The following is a 17,968-nucleotide window of genomic DNA, read 5'->3' on the forward strand; positions in this document are numbered from 1 at the left end:
TAAACTTATTCTAATAAATAGAATATTTATACTCGTTCATATGCACAATATTTTTTTTTTTAAACTGCAAGGGTCAGACTCGGGCTCCATCTTTTGACTCATGACAAACATCAAAACATCAAACATGACAGATAATTAAACATTTCATTTGAGGTACTTAGTAGCACCTAAACAGGATATCCTCAAATCACACTTTGCTTTGATTTCAAAGTCATATTACAGAAATTCTTACCAACAGATATTCCACATGAATTTTGTGATTTTACATTTCATAAAAAAAGCATTTAAATAAACAGCCTCCAGTTTTAAATGCCACTGAGGAAGCCCTATCTTATCTGCGTGGGGGAATAGACGACATAGAAACAATGAATTTTGAAAGTGTACCAGGCTTTGTACAGATAATCAAACATCTGCATCTTCAGAGTAAAGGTCTCTTCCACTGGCCGAGGTCCAGCTCTATAGGTCAATTTGGACACAACAAACACACAAAGAGAACTGAGTGCACTGCTACTCTTTCTTCTGGTCTCAGAAGCAGAGATGAGCGAGACAAAGCCACACAAGCGCTCGGTCTCCCCCGACCACAGGAAGAGCCCTGCTTGGAATCTGTCAAGTCAAAGCCTCCCTGTCGTCCAGCTCTGTGCTTTACGAGCACGTCTGAGAGAAGAGGGACAGAAGAGATGACCTCATGCTTTAACAGCACATTACTCATGTCTCCATAAACCACTGACGCCAAAGACAGGGAAACCAGGGGAGGAGCGGACCTTCATTGTTGGCAAGTAATACCATTAATGGATCTCCTGCACTATATATAAGCCAAGCTGCAGATGGGATTGGCAGGCCTCGGCTCAATGACTATACAAGCCTGTTGTACGAGCATCTACGGCTCATCCCTTTACAAAGATAAGCTGATATGAATCAGTGCACAGTCAGCAAATATGCCTGACCTTGTATTTACACATGTGACCGCCCACCATTCACTCATGAACCACACTCAGACCTTTCACTGGCCTCAAAATAGGCCTTTTTTGTTTCTATAAAACCTCGGCACAGGTTTTGTCAGTCTGGTGGGAAACAAAATTGCAATTTCAAGGTACCAGGTTGCTCCAAAGAGCAGTTCAGAGGACGAACTACAGAAGATGAGGTTTGTTGCAACATTGAATCCTTCAAGAATTATATTTTGTTTAAACAGGTAAATGGGAAATTTGTAAAGTTTAGCAAATAACGCACCAAAAGATAAAAATATACAGCATTTTAACAATTTATAAATGTAGTTTAAATGTTAATTTCAACTAATGTCAATAAACAAAATTTGATTTAAAACTGTATGAGTAAATGTGGAATCATGGTTATAGATAGTTAAAACAAACTAAAATTAAAACTTTTTTTTTTAAACTTTAAAGTAAAAAATGTTAAATGAAAGTTTAAAAAAATTATTTAAACATTTCTAATTTGATTTTAGTTTAACTTGTCATTCAACAAAAAAATTACATTTATTAACTTTAGGCATGCATATTAAAAATGATAAAAACACAATTTATTCAAATTATTAACTGAAATTATACCAAATTATAAACAAATACAGAAATTCTAAAAATAAAAACTAGTTAAAAAATGGAATAAAACCTATTATAGCATTTCAATGATACTTAAATAAGACTGGATGAAATCAACTAGTGCTGTAAAACGATTAATTGCATCCAAAATAAAAGTTTTTTGTTTTGCATAATATGGGTGTATACAGTGTATATAATTTGATCTTATTTTAATGTGTAATCGGGATATCTTTGGACAGTATGTAATCTTTGATCGGATGGAAATTCAGAACCTTGAGTTACTGGTTTTCTGCATTGTTGATCAATTATTATGTTACATTGAGGTCAGTTTTATATTTAGCTGTCATAAATGTCACATAAATAAGCCAACAGCACCACTTCTTTACATACTCTCTTCAACAGGGTGAGCAGGATAGTGTTTTTCCACATCAGTTGTCTTGTAAAACAAGGTTACACTAAGTCGAGCCAGCAAATGAACCCTAATAAAAGAACATTGAATTGAATCAACTAACACACCAAGTCATTGAACACTGCCTAATAAAGTCTTGAGATGTGATTCTGTTTTCAAGAATAAACCATAAAAGCACCCAAAGCACAGTCTGTTTCACAGAAATCAGAAGGGAAACTCTAAAAATAATTCAATGCTTATGTTATGAGTTGATGTAGGATAAACATCATTGTTTGAGCGGTTATTTAAACAAAAGCTTATTTTAGTACCATTTATATAATATTATCAAAACTATATAAAAACATTTTTATATAGTATGTTATAATACTTTGATTTACCTTTTATTTTCAGTATTAATTTGACTTTTAGTTTTAGTAATTTTGTTGTGTGCTTTTTTCATTTTTATTAGTTTTTGTTTAATAAAAATATTTATATTTAGCTTTATTTTTATATAAATCTTTATAAAGATTTAATTTAATTACCAAAAATGTTTTACTTATTTAGTCAGTCATTTGTACCTTAACCTAAGTAGTCAGTCAGAATGGTTTAAATTTGTACCTTAACCTGAAAACAATCAATGTATATCTTTGAGAGGATTCACATTATATTCAATATGCATCTAGATAACTTTCCACACCACCAGAATCAACAACAGCTTTTTTTCTAAAGCACTTTTTGTGTTACTCAATATTTTTTGTTGCAATAAAAGATTCCCTCCAGCAACATAGACTCTCCTCCAGATCTCCTCCCAGGAGCCTGTTCTCTCAAGAGAAATCTCACAGATCTACTCGAGTATGACTAAAGATTGACCACGCAGAGCCAACGAGAAGATTCAAGTTACTTTACACACAACATGAACACTTTCCCACAGTTATTCACAGTAGATTTCTCACTATACAGTTTCAGCCCAGAGCTAAACTCAAATGTCAAATTCTCAAATTTGCAGTTTTCATCAGAATTCCATGTGGTTTTGACTCATATCATATGAATTTCATTGCACCATTTCAAACTTTATGAGAAAAGCTCTGCAAGGAGGACTTGTATCTGCATGAGATTCTGTGTAAGACAAGTTATCAAGTAATGACCATTGCTCTTGCGTGTGAATGTATTGGCTGATGATGTGAAACTCTGCAGGGCCCACATGTGCCATCATGTGCTTCTTGCAGCCCGGGAAAAAGCTGATCCAGCTCATTATCTCACCTAGCAGGGAATCGAATAAGCCAAGTGGAGTGTAGTACTGCACAGATCGACCAAATGACTACATGCGCCAATGATTTGAGGCCACAAAAACACTCTGGAATACAGTTCTCTATATCACAAGCCATAACCATAGATACTATTATAAACAGATACAGTGGCATGACATTTATAATAGCAGCTTTTTAAATGTAAAAGGCAAACTACATTCAAAACAGACAATATTGAAAGTTTGCATAAATAATTTCTAAATTTAACAGTGTTTCTTAAATACCTTTTTTTTTTCTTTAGCCAGAAGCAACAGTTTGGAGTATTAAAACAAAAAAAAAAAAACATGCAGCGTTTCACTACATTTCACTACAGCGTTTCACAGACATTAATTGGTGGACTGAAGTGGTGAGGATAACTTGTGGATTATTGTGATGTTTTTAATCAGCTGTTTAGACTCTCATTCGGACGGCACACATTCACAACAGAGGATCCACTGGTGAGCAAGTGGTGTAATATTAGATTTCTCCAAACATAATCAGAATCAGAAACAAACTAATCTACATCTTGGATGACCTGAGGGCAGACTTTCATTTTTGGGTGAACCATTCCTTTAAGAAATGTTTTTAGGAATTCTAAATATTCTTAAAATTCTATTCCTAAATTAGAAAATGAAAAGTAGTTTGTCTCTAGATACGACTATGGGCCCTTCTCTTCACTGCAAAATTTTTACCCTTTTTGATGTCTACAAGACAAAGAAATCACAAAATAATATGAAACGAGTTACAGTACATAGGGTTTAATTCTTAATGCAACAGGTTCTTGTGTGCAGATTAAATATTTGAATGAGCATTACTATGAACAGCATCAAGTGTGACACAAAACAGCGAGAGACTGTCCATTCATTTTAGAAGGACTTAAAACGAGCTCAAAGCTGTTGTATTCAGAAGCTAAAGATATCCAGATCTCAAACAGCTTGTGTTATGGTCTCTCAGGTTTCACAACTGTTCTGGGTGTAGAATGTTTCGTTGTGTGTGTATGTGTGTGTGTGTGTGTGTGTGTGTGTACACACAAGGGTTAAAGACGAGGCAGATCAAATGTTGTGGCAAGTAAATACGGACAGTTGTAGCCTTGCTCTATCTTGTGAGTGGGATAAAACACAGACAGGTGGTGAGGCACACACACACGACATCACTCCCCATCACAATCAAAGACTTCCAGGAGTATTGCCTTCCAAGACCGAGCCCAGCCGTAAGTCTGGCTATTAGCAGGATGTCCCCATTGATCCAGGCCTGTTCGCTGCTCTGCTCCAGACAGATGGTGACCAGCATGGCCTAATCCTGCGCGTCTGGGCCCAGCAGTCAGCACGCTTTCAGATGGCAGAGGATTATGCACCGTAGGGATGACCTGCTACTAAGCTCATCTAAAGCAACCTTCCTGCTTATCTGTCCTGTGCCACTACAGTCATCAGTAAATATAAATAAAATCAATAAATAATGCTTTCAAATAGGTTTTCTCAAAGACTGACTAAAAACTATCACTCTAGGTTTGAAAAACGTAAACGTAATTTTAAAAGAAAACAATTGTATAATTAACAATCTTTTTTTGAAAGAAGTGTCTTATGATCACCAAGGCTGCATTTAATTGATCAAAAATAGTAAAAAAAATAGTAACAGTTACTTGTGAAATATTATTGGTTCGGTTATCGATTCTTAATGGTGCTTAATTAATAAAGGTTTTGTCATTATCAATATTGAAAAAAAGGATTCATCAAACAGAATTTATATTTTTACAGTATTATTTATTTGAAAATGTTAATTGTTTGTTATTATATCATTATAACATTGTAAATATCTTAAGTGTCATTTTGATAAATTGTCCTTGCTAAAGATTTTTTTTTTATTTTATTTTTTAAACTACTTATCCCAAACTTCTGAATGGTAGTGTATCACAGTTTTTCACAAAAAAATTAGGCAGCACTTATTTTTTCAACATGGTTAAGAATGATAATAAATGTTTCTTGAGCAGCGAATCAGTGTCAGCATGTGATATTGTGAGCATATTTTATTCTGCGATAAAATGATATATTGCTAGACAATTCTATAATGATACATCACAATATCTGTGTAAACAAACAAAATGACTGTGAAAATGGTTAAGTGAAAGCTTTCTCTCTTTATTCAAGTCCAAACTGATAGAAGTTAAGCATTTTATTCTTGGACCTATTTAAAGCTTACACATTTCTTTGTGTGTAAACCAACACATAACATTAACTGCTTATCAACTGAGGGAGCATTCAGTTTTGTTGACATAAATCTGGATGTGGCGCCGGTGCTCTCGCTCTCTCATATAGTGAGAGAAATCCTCCTGCGATCCGAGCTGAGAGGTTAGGCTACTCGGGTACTCAATATGCGTTCGTTGTTTGTCTATTTCTTCTTCGCTGTGAATTACGATTTCCATTTATCTGAACATCCACAATCTGGGAAGCGCCACCACAATGACAGAACGATAGAACGACAGAACAATAGAACGATAGACTGAACAACAGAACGACAGACAGAACAACAGAATGATAGAACGATAGAACGATAGACCGAACGACAACGATTGAACGACAGAATGATAGACAGAACAACAGAACGATAGGCAGAATGAAAGAATGACAGACAGCTAGAACGATAGAAAGAACGATAGAAAGAAAGATAGAACGATGGACCGCCTGACCGATAGACCGACTGAACGATAGACCCACAGACAGACAGACAGACAGACAGACAGACAGACAGAGCTGGTGCAAGCAACCATAAAATATACTTATTCGGTTTTCACGGTATAACTGTGAAACTGTTAGACAGTGCCATACAAGATCACAGGCAGCAACTTTTCTTCCTTTAAGTGACCATCATCTGTAGTCTGTCTGTATGCAGTACATCACGAAGCATGTACTTGTGGAAGACAATGTTAGTTAAGGGATTCCAGCAGCCCTGCAAATAGCATTCTCCTTCCGCAGTGACCTTCAAGTGAGTTAAATTGATGGTTAGAGGGAATGCATGGACTCTCTCTGTGTATGTTTGTGTGTGAGATGCTTGCATTTGTGTATAAATATATGATCTTATATAAAGCAGTATGCCTAGAAATTTATATAAATAAAATAAAACTAAGTTGAATTCAGCTCTCTAAACACTTTTACAAGTTGCCAACAGCATGTACAACACAACTATGATCTTCAGTTATTTTCCACAAAGCCTTCTTCCAAGTACATGACAGCAGAGTCCGAGTAAAAACAATACTTTTAATCTGTCCTAATATGTTCTTCAGCATGAATGGCTTCCACTTATTTTGTATTCCTGCGGGTGTCTTTCGATTGCGGCTCTCCTCTCAGAGCATGTGTGTGAGTGTGAGATGTCATTAGGGAGTGTGTGTGTGTGAAGCCAGAGAGCCTCACGAGCACTGAATACTGCAATGCAGCAGAGAGGACGACCACACACACCACAGCAATACTAAATCAACCTCTGTTCCCACAAGCTTCCATTCTTTTTTCACTCTCCCCATGTCACCCTTTCCTTCCTTCCTCACATCCGTCATCATCTTCCCATTTCTCATCGTCACATTGGTCTGTTCAGCTCTACTGACCTACTTGCATGCAAGGGCGCCAGAGACTCTGACACACATTTTCATGCATCTTTGATTAACACAGAGGGCCGTTTATTCATTATGCTCATATCTATTCTACAGTGACCGCCGCATTACACCAGAACTCATTCATCACTCAAATGCTAGAATACAGTTAGCTGATGTTCCTGCATGCAGAAATGAATCAATTAACCAAGGGTGCTTTATTATTATAAACGACCTTGTAGATCTGCAATAAATTGATCCGTTTACTTCAGTACGTGTGTTCCACACATAAACATGATTGTAATGCATGCAAGTCATTCGTTTTTTTTGCTTGTGCCTGCAAATACTGAGGGATTTCAATGCATGCTAAAATACAGCAGGTGCAATCATAACTTCCTTTGGATCTACAAGAAAAACACTAAGAAATAAAATTGACATGTGTCACTCAGCTTTCATTGTCTTCATCTGGTTTATCCTGTTTTTCCTGGTTTGCGGAAGACTCGTTCCTAAACCACACAAACTATTCACCCTTCAGGATAGCATTGACGGTATACTATCCAACAATGCCTAATATGGAGTTTTACAGTATTTCTCCTCAAGACAAAGAGTAAAACATTGTAAGAATCATGACAGGGTGTTTGAAAAGGTGTATGAAATGGTTCACTAAATGTAAAATAAAATAAAAATGACACTATTTACTTTCTAAATAAACTTTTTCTGGTCTCACCCAGAACAATACTTGAGTATGTACTATAAAAAGTTAATTAATGCTCTGCTTACCAAATGCAGTAAACAGCAATATTGTGAAGTTTTATTATAATTTAAAAAAACTGCTTTTTCTTTTAAAATGTAATGTATGCATGTGATGCAAAGCTAAATTAATTATATAGTGCAACTGAAATATATATTTTTTTGGTGCATGCAAATATAATATCATTTTGAATTCCTTATTCCCAATTATATATATTCTGTGTTTAAAATTAATCATTTAAAAACAAAACAACAGGATAAAAAAAACCTAAATAAATATATTACTGATGGATGATCTATTTACATCAAGACTTTAAAAGATTCAAAAACTAAAAGAAAAACAAATTAATTGTGATATGGTGGCATTTAGTAACAATCAAGCTTAGCTGCACCAAAAAAGATTTTAGCTAGCAGTTTTGCATGTGTGACACAAATCTTAAATCATACAGGCCAGCAAGTTTTCCCCATCTGATGAAAAATAAAATCAGCCCATCTGGTGAATATTCACTACAAAAGCTGTAGCACATACTGAGATAATGCAGATGGGCCAGGGTGTCCTTAAACAAATCTTGTCGCAAATGTACTCATTTAGGTACAATTCATGAAAACAGGACATCTCCCTGAAGCCAGCCTCAGCTTTAATTAATTCTCTACTGTCCAGATGGAGTTAACTGCTCTTTTAGCCCTAAAATAACATTAGTATTTCATTCAAATAATATTAACCCAAGATTTGTTTTAATCTCAGATGCTTTGAATGCACCCTGACCTTCCATTGGTCTCAAGATCAGATGATAATCAAGGTCATAATCGGTTAAACCTGCAGGACAACACACCGCTGGGGAACATCTGCTTTGTGGAGGAATAGAACTACAACAATGCAGACTTGGTTCCTTTCCATTTACAGTATATGCATTGAAATAAATGTGTACATGCACTCAGCTGAACTACAGCACCATAAACGTCAGCCTCAGATAACCTCACTTATGTTTACAGCATCAGCACAGTATTCAGAAAAGAAAAATGCATTTCACAGCCTTCGTAAAGAACCAGCTCGGTATCTCACAGACATGTGGGGTCTGTCAGTGGATCTGTGACAGCTGCAGAAGCCTGTGCTAATTTTCCTAGCTTTAGCAAGCCAAGATATCTGCACCAAATGCTCGCTTGGCTCAATCAAACTGCTGACTTAGCACAGGGTGGAGTTTGTAATGGGAGCCGTGTGAGCTTTAAAAATAAAAAAAAGAACACTTCTATTTTCCTATACTGCAGTCAATAGATTGCAGATAGAAGTACAGTTTGTTCAATAGGCTATGTAATACTGTCTTAAGGTTCTAGCCAGGTCATGTTTAATTCATTTTTTTAAACATGCATTTTCGATGTTTATCAGATTGTTTTCAAATGTGGTGATGGATACTAATGATAAAATCATACTTATGCCAGAGATGACTAAAAACAAAGCGAGAGAGACAAAATATGGTGATAGTATCAACTTTTTTAATACACATTCCTTGTCTTGAACCCATTAAATGCTATAAAGTGAACTAAATCCTTTCATAACAGTCTATGTTGTAAAAGAAAACAACTGATTGTGGTCTTCCAGCTAGTGAATCAACAAATGTTGGTATCATAGATATACACTATTCAAATGTTTAAGATTGGTAAAATGTTTTAATGTTTAAAGTATCTTCTACTCACAAAGACTGCATTAATTTGATCAAAAAATACAGTAATATTTTGAAATACTTTTACAATTTAAAATAACCATTTTCTGTTGTAATATATTTTAAAATGTAAATTATTTCTGTGATGCACAGCCAAATTTTTAGCATCATTCCTCCAGTCTTCAGTGAGTGTCACATGATCCTTCAGGAATCATTCTAAAATGCTGATTTGCTGCTCAGAAACATTTCTTATAGTTATCAACACTGAAAACAGTTTTATTATTTTTGTGGAAATTGTGATACATTTTTCCAGGATTCTTTGATGATGAATAGAAACTTCCTCAAAGAACAGCATTTATTCGAAATATAAATATTTTGTAACATTAAAAATGCTTTTTACTGTCACTTTTGAATATTTAATGCATCCTTGCTGTATATAAAAAAATAAAAACCTTACTAACACCAAACTTCTGAATGGTCGTGTATGCATATACAGTACAACGAGACCTAATTTCCAATCGTCTCTTCCTCATTAGGACGACATGTTATGGCAACCGAGAGTTAGGAACTCAAGCTTAACTGGTTAATCAGATTACAAGCACCATGTGATGAAGGCTTTTCTCCTTTATATACATAGATAGCCTTGCTGGAGTCCCACTTAATAGAGTTTTGTAGTGTAAAACTGACATCCTTTTTCGTTTCATGTATGAATCTTGAAAGTTTTTAAAACATCTGAAGAAGAAATCTGAAAAATGTGTGTATGACATTTGATGAATCTGAAGTGATGGTATAATGACACTTTTTATACCACACAACTGCATGACAATCCTTATTCAAACACAATGGCATTACCATGGTGCTCTAAAGTAAAAAGTGTTATTTTTAAAAAACATGGCAAGAGTGGAATAATGCAGGTGTTTGTTCTACTATAAATCCTGAAAAAAAAAAGACCAGGTGCACTTTTCCACAGATAAAAGAGACAAAGTAATTTTTATTCTTGGCCACTGCCCTAATTCAATTCATTTGGATGGCAAAAATATCCAAATTAAGCTGCATTCTTGCTTTGGAGAAAGAACCAAGCCAAATTGTCTTTGCAAAAGCTAGACTAACTCTCAAGAGTTTTATAGGCCATGTCTTCAGCACACGGTCATAATCGCTTTCAGATTCTGCACTTCCTGTTTGCACCACACCTAATTTCCTTCTGAGATCACTCATCTGTTATCAGACTCTTATCTCTCCTCTTTTCCTCTCTGTTTTCTCTTTAGCCAAAAGGAAATGCCTGTATTGCTTATGCTGAACAAGGATATGTGACTCACCAAACTCAAAAATTAACCACCTTATGTGACTACCTCCAAAGAGATACCTGACTCGCCATCGTAGATCATCATTTCACTGACTACATTCACCTGGTTATTTAGCCATGTTTCACAAAAAATGGCTAAAACCGTGTCTTATCGTGTGAAACGGAGTTACTCACCCGGCTGGGTAGGCCACAAGTCCTGAATGTGGGTCACACGCCAAAGCACGATTCCCAGCGGAAGTGATTCCCAGGACTTTCTCCAACGTCACCTGTAGAATTACATGCAAGAAAAAGTTTCTATGGGTACAAGATCATTAAAATAACAAACCTTTAAAAGGTCACACGAAGTGAAATAATATCATAACTTCTGCTTTTACATCTGTAACATTATCTGAATGTTGTCTGTGATAGAAAAGTAATAATATTTTTAGTCAGTATGGGATTAGCAATGCAGCTGGTAAATTATAGCTGCACAACACATTCGAAGACCTCTTATAGATAAGATAGAATAAGATATAGATAAAAATAGTTTATAATGCAAGACTTTGTTTAAAGAACCTGAGAATTTAAATGCCCTGAGTACAGAACGACTGCAAAGTGGTGTTGTCATTAAATGGAAATTATGAGCTAGAGATTTTCCATGAGGCTTTAAGTAGAGCTGAACTGCTCAAACTCAAGGCAACATGTTGAAGCACAAAACAAGCTTAAATATAACATGCACAACCTGTGAACAGTAAACAGGCTAGATAATGTTTCAATAGCATTTCCATTGTAGTGACATTACAGGACAACTGCAAAAGCACTGACTCATATATAACAAGCTTAAAATGCAATTATTTAGTAAAACAATTACACAAAATTGTTACTGTTTTAATTAAAGATTGCATAATATGTATAAAATGAACTCATAATAATGTCATACTATAATTCGAGCAAAACAATGAAGAATGCACATGCACTATGTGTTTTTAACATACCTCATAAAAAAACAGTTTAATATCTGCACCTGTCTTCAACATCTGATACCTTTCTTCTATGCATTTAAACCTCAGCCAGACCACTTCTTCAAAGCAAGCATGGCCATATCCAAGCCGAGGACACTCTCTCACATCATCAATCATGGCCACTTTGAGTACAGGTCAACGGAGAAATGAAAGGAACAACACCTGGTTTATGGAAGTGGTCTCCTCTAAATCTGCCATCTAAGACCATTTCCTCACTGTATGGGTTTAGAAGGACCAAAGTTGTCTTTCCATGCAGGTTTTATCCCTCAAAAATGCAGGTTTCAAGAAATCCATAAGCTGAAGTCAGCATTTGGACTTCAAATGCTATGTATGTACATTCATTATCCCACCGTAAGCTGAATGTAGACTCAGTGTACTACCACAATTTGTGCTGAACATGCCGATATAAAAACACTGTAATTGTGGTTGTTGCTTTGATTTATCATCTTTCCAAAGATGTTTTGACAGACTTCCATATATCCACTGTCTATTAGTGTCTCGGAGTGCTGGAACAACGGAAAAAGAGCTGTTTTTCAAATGCATGTGGTTTTTAAGCCATTTCTCGTTCAGCATCTCTAATGGGAATTTCTGAACCAACAGCTGTGTCGTGCACTTTTCCATAAACTTTCTTGCAATCATTGTATGTCGGATCCTGGGAGACCAGCAAAGTCCTTGAGCCAGGAATCAATGAACTACACAGCACCTGGAGGAATGGCTTTGATTTTCATACAGTGTGTAAACCTTGGGAAATAAAGTCCAGTCTAAGAGCTGAACTGATATAAAGCTCAGACCCCTTTGTCTGGATCCATACACTAGAGATTCCTCAAACGCTTTTGGCAAAGAGAGAGACAGATCTGCTCTTTTGTACGAGACAAAGGCACCTTGACAGAGTCTTTTGCATGTAGACCTTAAATGATAGTATGTACAAGATATTGTCTCTAGAGCAATGATCATTACATGCTCTGATAGTACTGATAAATTGCATGTTTAATGCATGACATTTAATTGAAGAAGGTGTCTTCTCTGATGAATGCACTATTAAATTAGTCATTTTAATATTATTGTACATGCAACCATTTAGAAACAATAAATATTTCAAATTTCATATTATATTCTCTGGCCCCACAATATGGCTTGGGTCCCTCCTTCATTTTATGTCTACTGAACAAAATTGACCACCACTCAAGCAAAAAGCATAAATCTGATTCTTTAGAGAGGCAATAGCACACATCTCCTTTAAAGAAACAGTTGACATAAAATAGAACATTTGATGATTTTCTTTTTCACTCTCAGGCCATCCAAAATGTTGAAGAGTTTGTTTCTTCATCGGAACAGATTTGGAGAAATTTTGCAATTAAAGTGAAAAGCTACATGTTTGTAATAAACAAATCCATCATTATGACATTTTTGGGGTGAACTATTTCTTTTAATAATAAACTTAATAATCCTTTAAAGTTTAATATGTGAGCCAGGGCATAAGTTTAGCAATAATACCAGTGATGTCTTAGCCAGCATCACTATGAAGTCCATAGTAAAATATTCTATATAGACATGGATTTGGTTACTGAAAATGAATGTGCTAGTGTGAACAACAGTGTGTAATTTATGAGCAACAAATCATATGCAACTAAAGTTATTAAAAGCATTCTTCTCAGTTGCAAAACAGTCTCAACAATCATAAAGTCACAGGGCTCCTGTGTATGGAAGGGAAGTACAGTCATCCAAGGGTCTGCAGCAGAAAACAGGCAATCTGTATGGAATGCAACAGTCAGGGATGACTACCCTGACACAGTAATAGTTACAGTTACAATAACAAGAGCAGTTGCATGTATTCAAAAATAAGAAATGCATTGTATACAAAGTGTTATACAAAGTGTTTCATTTGAAACAATGACAAGTTTAGAGTTTGAGCTGGAAATCTACAATTATGCACACTTATCTGTGAAAATACTATACCCTTGGATTTGATAGTGCATATTTGTGCAATGTTTTATTTTCACAACAGGCACTTGACCATCATGGATTTATTTATTATATTATATATTAAATAAAAGGTGCAATTAACCCTAATCCCCAAACTGAAAAGGCACTCAATATAATATTATATAATAAACTGACATGTGTTTAGAATTTCTGTATATTTCAGTGCACATTTGTGCAATATATTTTCTTAGAAACATTACCACTGTTTTAATAAATTCAGAGCAAATTATTTTATTACATTACATTTTTATTGTACATTATATTTTCCCAGCTTGCCGTTTACCAGGGCATGAAATTATTTGTGACATGTGACAAATATAGGTCAGTGGATGTTACAGTCTTCATGCTGTTGCATTTTACAGACAGAGCCACAGTATGCCTTTGTAGAGTTTACATAACAAACCCTGGAAAGATTCTGACATATTAGTGCCAATTTACCGGTACCTTGCATTATACTGCAGAAAACCACAGCTATCCTGTTAGGATACATTTGCAGACAACTGCAGATACAGATTCCATACATTCTTCGTGCCATACAGTAGTGGACTGTACCTTATTACTGAGATTCTCTTTGTTGTTCCCAGCTTTACTTCTTCTCAGTTTGATGGAAGGCGAGCGGAGCAGATTTCTAATCCGACTTTTGATAGTTGTATTTTCCCCTGTCATCTTGATTTGATGTGCTGTTGAGTCAATGTTTCCAGCAAACAAACGGCGGGGCAGCTAAAGCCCTTTCCTCTACAATCACAGTCGGTAATCAATTAAACGATACGCATTTAAAACAAGCCATGATATGATCACAGCCTTGTATGTCATGTACTAAACCAGTCCACCGTCATCACAAGCGACTATCTGAGCATTAAATCCCGTGCGGCAGTCCTGTCGGTGAGAGGCGCGCTCGACACTAACGTCCATTTGTTAAAATGGACCATGTCTCGTGTTTAGAGTCAGCAGTTTGACGGTGAGCCGGTCAGAAAGCTCCACGAATCACCTCCAGCCGTGATACCTTCACCGGTGCGATGTGTGTATTTAAAAATCCTACCACTGTAAAGGCCAAGCTCATGAATATTAATTATGCAAGGCTCCGTTTTTTTCAGCCAGCGTTTCTGATTGGCTGAAAGGCTGACGTCTGGAGGCGGACGGTAGGCAACTGACCAATTAATGAATTCTGTTATGGGGAAACGCTTGGCTTTTTAATATGAATGAAATTACATGATTTGATATCCCTGGAAGGGTACGAATTGTTGCGTGCTTGACTTTATTAATTTTAAGTTTCCTTAGCAATAGTATACATTCAATACACACATCACGCATGATTACTAAGAGGATTATACTGTACATATGGGCGGTTGTGATACAGCAGTGTTTCCTTAAGGTGACAATTCGTTTACTGAAGGCAAAGTGTTTATTTTGATGTTTGCAGGTATTAGTACTAATACTAGGCTAGAACAGATAATTGGGGCATTATTATGTTCATTTCGCCCAGTTGGAAAATCCAGTTTAAGATAGTAACTCCGTTTCGCAACTTGGTAGCTGGTTTAAGCTGGTCCAAGCTCAAAGGTACCATCATAGATCAGCAGCAAACCAGCTACCTGCTGGTCATACCACCTACTGCATAAATGCCCTTTGCATTTTACAGCAATGGTTCCAATGTTAACTGTATGGTTGCAATTCTCCAGTCTAGACCGATGTCATTCTGTGATATCCATGTAGATTTCCAACCACATAAACTTTGCAATATACATTTTCCAAGTAGGCCTACTCTCATGGAAAGACCAAATGTCATAAAATCAGTGGCATGATGAACATTGAAGGGTATTTATGGCTGACAAATAAAGAATTATGAAGAACAAATTAGGCCAGCTGTGCCATTCGGACTGAAAATGGCAGTAATTGAATGACAAATGCAACTGCTTACAATTCAACAGATTTATCACTTCATTCCCTAACCCTTTGTTGGCAAAAAAGGTTAAAAAGGCTACGAACACTGACAAAGTTACATTTAGGCTATTTGTTGGACTGGTGCATACCTATACTTTTATACAAGTCTGCCACCTAGTGATGCCAAGAATTTACTTTTTTTTTTTTTCATTCAACAGTAAACTCAACCTGACTAGCACATTTTAGATCGAATTCATTTGACATCTGAAACAGAGAGTCAGACATACACAGATACAAGATGCACCTTTTATCTATAACAAACAACTATATCAGTAAAATCTTACATTGATGGTTACAATATAGGAAATTATACACACAAAGCATGAAAACACAACCACAAGAATATTAAAACATTAAGATACATCAACTCACCATTGTTCAAATCGACAAGTGTGGGAGGTCTTTTAAAATATCATTTTTTCATTTTCTCATTTTCATTTTTATTATTTTGAGTTTTGCCCATTCTGTCTTTGGAACCACCATGAAGTTGGATCACACTGGGAGGTTCCTCTGAAGGCCCTTCCAAATCTCGTTTCTTGCCTATCTGTAAGACCTTTCTAACCCAGTTTGCCAACACAACCAGTTCACAGTGTCCTTGCTGCATGTGGAAAATTAAAGGATCAAGACATGCATTGAGACAGTACAGTATCTGGGAGGCTTCAGAGAGCAGGTTGACCATCCATGCAACCCAGCAAGCATTTTTGCAGTGATCCAAACTGAAGAAAATGATACAGGCGATGATGTGAAGCAGCTGCCCTGGCACCCAACAAACCAAGAAGTTGGCAATGAAAACTGCAATCAGCCAGATGGTCTTGTCCAGGCCTTGCATGTTGCCTGGGCCCCACTGTTGCCGTGACTGCTTCATCCGGGAAATTATCTTCACATAGGAGGGAATGATGAGGAGCAATGGGACAGAAACCTGAATGGAGTAATAGGACAGAAGATTGTAGGTTGCTTCAGTGGTCCTGAACCTGGAGATCACCACTGCTCCACACACATGGATGCCATCCTTCCTGACCCAGTAGAGAATGTTAGGATAACTGAAGTAGATGAAGAGGCCGGTGATGGCCCAGAGTAGAACCGAAACCAGTGCGCTGTTCCGAGGGGTCCGGATCATCCGGGACTCCAGAGGGAAGACGATTGCAAGGAAGCGGTCGGTGCTGATGGCGCAGATAAACATGGTACTAGATGTCAACCCGCCAAAGTACAGGATTTTCACCACCACACAGAGTGAATGGCCAATTTTCCAGTGGTAGTCGGAGCTAATGTAGACAGCCCAGGGTCCCATAGATGCCAGATAAGCAAGGTCACATAAAGCCAGGTTCAGTACACCTATGGACCCAATACTCCAAGGTTGGGATGGACGCAGGCAAGCCCACAGGCTCCAGAGGTTTCCAACTGTTCCAAGGATGGTAAGTGTGTAAAAGACTAAAGGTATGAAGTTGGAGGCGTACATGCGGTTGGAGGGACAGTCCATGTAGGGAACCAAAGGAAGGGCCAAATCACTGGGGTAGGTGCAGTTCCTAGCCCAATAAGAACTGTTGTTTACTGCCGACATTTCTTATGCTTTGTCTGTATTCTTGTTAAGAGAAAAGAGCTAAATTAGTAGCCTACCTCTTGTAAATGATTATTAGCTTCCCAGAACCACTTTGGTCTGGATGCTAAACTTAATTAGAATTTCAGTCTCATCTCATTCAACAAATAAAGCAAAATATGCATTATAGAATATATGGATCTTACCTTGAGAAAGCTGAAAGATGTTGGACTAGACCTATTTGTCATCTGCTGTATATGAGCCCTGATCCCTCCTTGAAAAACAAACGTATTTGCTCTTGGGAGTTACATCCAAGGTAAAGACCATGAGTTGATAATTAACTGCTTACGTAATTGTCTAAAGTCTCTATCAAATGTCAAATGAAACCCCTCTAATTTTTGGACAACTCCTTAATAGTGACCAAGTAATGGGCTACATTTCCCAAAAGCACCTTTTGCTTAAGTATGTAATGGTGACAATATTGTTATTTTAAGATCGCTGGGATTTACTGATAGTCATGTCCATTTAGCCAGTTTTGTTTCAATATCTTCCAACAACCTTGTTGGAGTAACAAACTGTTGTCTTTATGTGAATAAAATATGCTTTATCAACTTATGCATGCTCATATACATCTCACTCATCATTAATGGTTTGTATTATACATTAAACAGAAGAATGTGCTCAACCACTAATTAGCAAATGTAAAATTACATTCTAATAAAAAACTATCTACAAAAAAATTCAACACATTTGATGTCGAAGGAGCACATTTTAGACTAAGCCATGGTATAAAGAATGAAAAGATGAAAAGAACACCTTTTTAATCTTGCTTTTTTAAATCAACCAGAATGCCCCAAATCATGAATGTTAATGTACATTTTAAAAACATTGAATTTTCATAGACTTGTGTACATTTTTATTGACTCAAAAAGACATATTCCTCTCTTTTACAAAGAAGGTGAGAGAGCACTGATTTATAGCATATAAAAAAATAAGT

At 36.4% G+C, this 17,968-nt stretch overlaps 2 protein-coding genes across 4 annotated transcripts in view; both read right to left on the reverse strand.

The window, feature by feature from the left end:
* The window catches only part of mapkbp1 (mitogen-activated protein kinase binding protein 1), a 43,844-nt gene extending 29,326 nt beyond the window's left edge, over nucleotides 1-14,518 (reverse strand). For 2 of the 3 annotated variants that reach the window (XM_026286496.1, XM_026286494.1), the window contains exons 1-2: nucleotides 14,052-14,517; nucleotides 10,690-10,781 (exon numbers count right to left, since the gene is read on the reverse strand). In XM_026286496.1, coding sequence (XP_026142281.1) covers nucleotides 10,690-10,781; nucleotides 14,052-14,165 — 206 coding nt within the window. In that variant the 5' untranslated portion in view covers nucleotides 14,166-14,517. Of the gene's footprint in view, nucleotides 1-10,689; nucleotides 10,782-14,051 lie in introns of all 3 variants that reach the window. The other variant, XM_026286495.1, reaches the window with a different exon arrangement.
* A 112-nt stretch (nucleotides 14,519-14,630) lies between these two features.
* Nucleotides 14,631-17,742, reverse strand: LOC113117661 (type-1A angiotensin II receptor-like). The gene is made up of 2 exons (XM_026286497.1): nucleotides 17,178-17,742; nucleotides 14,631-17,016 (listed from the first exon to the last, which is right to left on the reverse strand). Exon 2 carries the CDS (start codon nucleotides 16,993-16,995, stop codon nucleotides 15,850-15,852), a length of 1,146 nt encoding a protein of 381 aa, XP_026142282.1. The 5' UTR covers nucleotides 16,996-17,016; nucleotides 17,178-17,742; the 3' UTR covers nucleotides 14,631-15,849.
* Between the last annotated feature and the right edge of the window lie 226 nt (nucleotides 17,743-17,968).

The sequence above is a fragment of the Carassius auratus genome, chromosome 17 (assembly GCF_003368295.1).
Source record: "Carassius auratus strain Wakin chromosome 17, ASM336829v1, whole genome shotgun sequence".
Taxonomy (NCBI): domain Eukaryota; kingdom Metazoa; phylum Chordata; class Actinopteri; order Cypriniformes; family Cyprinidae; genus Carassius; species Carassius auratus.

Coding starts and splice junctions, on each gene's coding strand:
- LOC113117661 (XM_026286497.1), bottom strand. CDS start 16,995: ATGTCGGCAGTAAACAACAGTTCTTATTGGGCTAGGAACTGCACCTAC.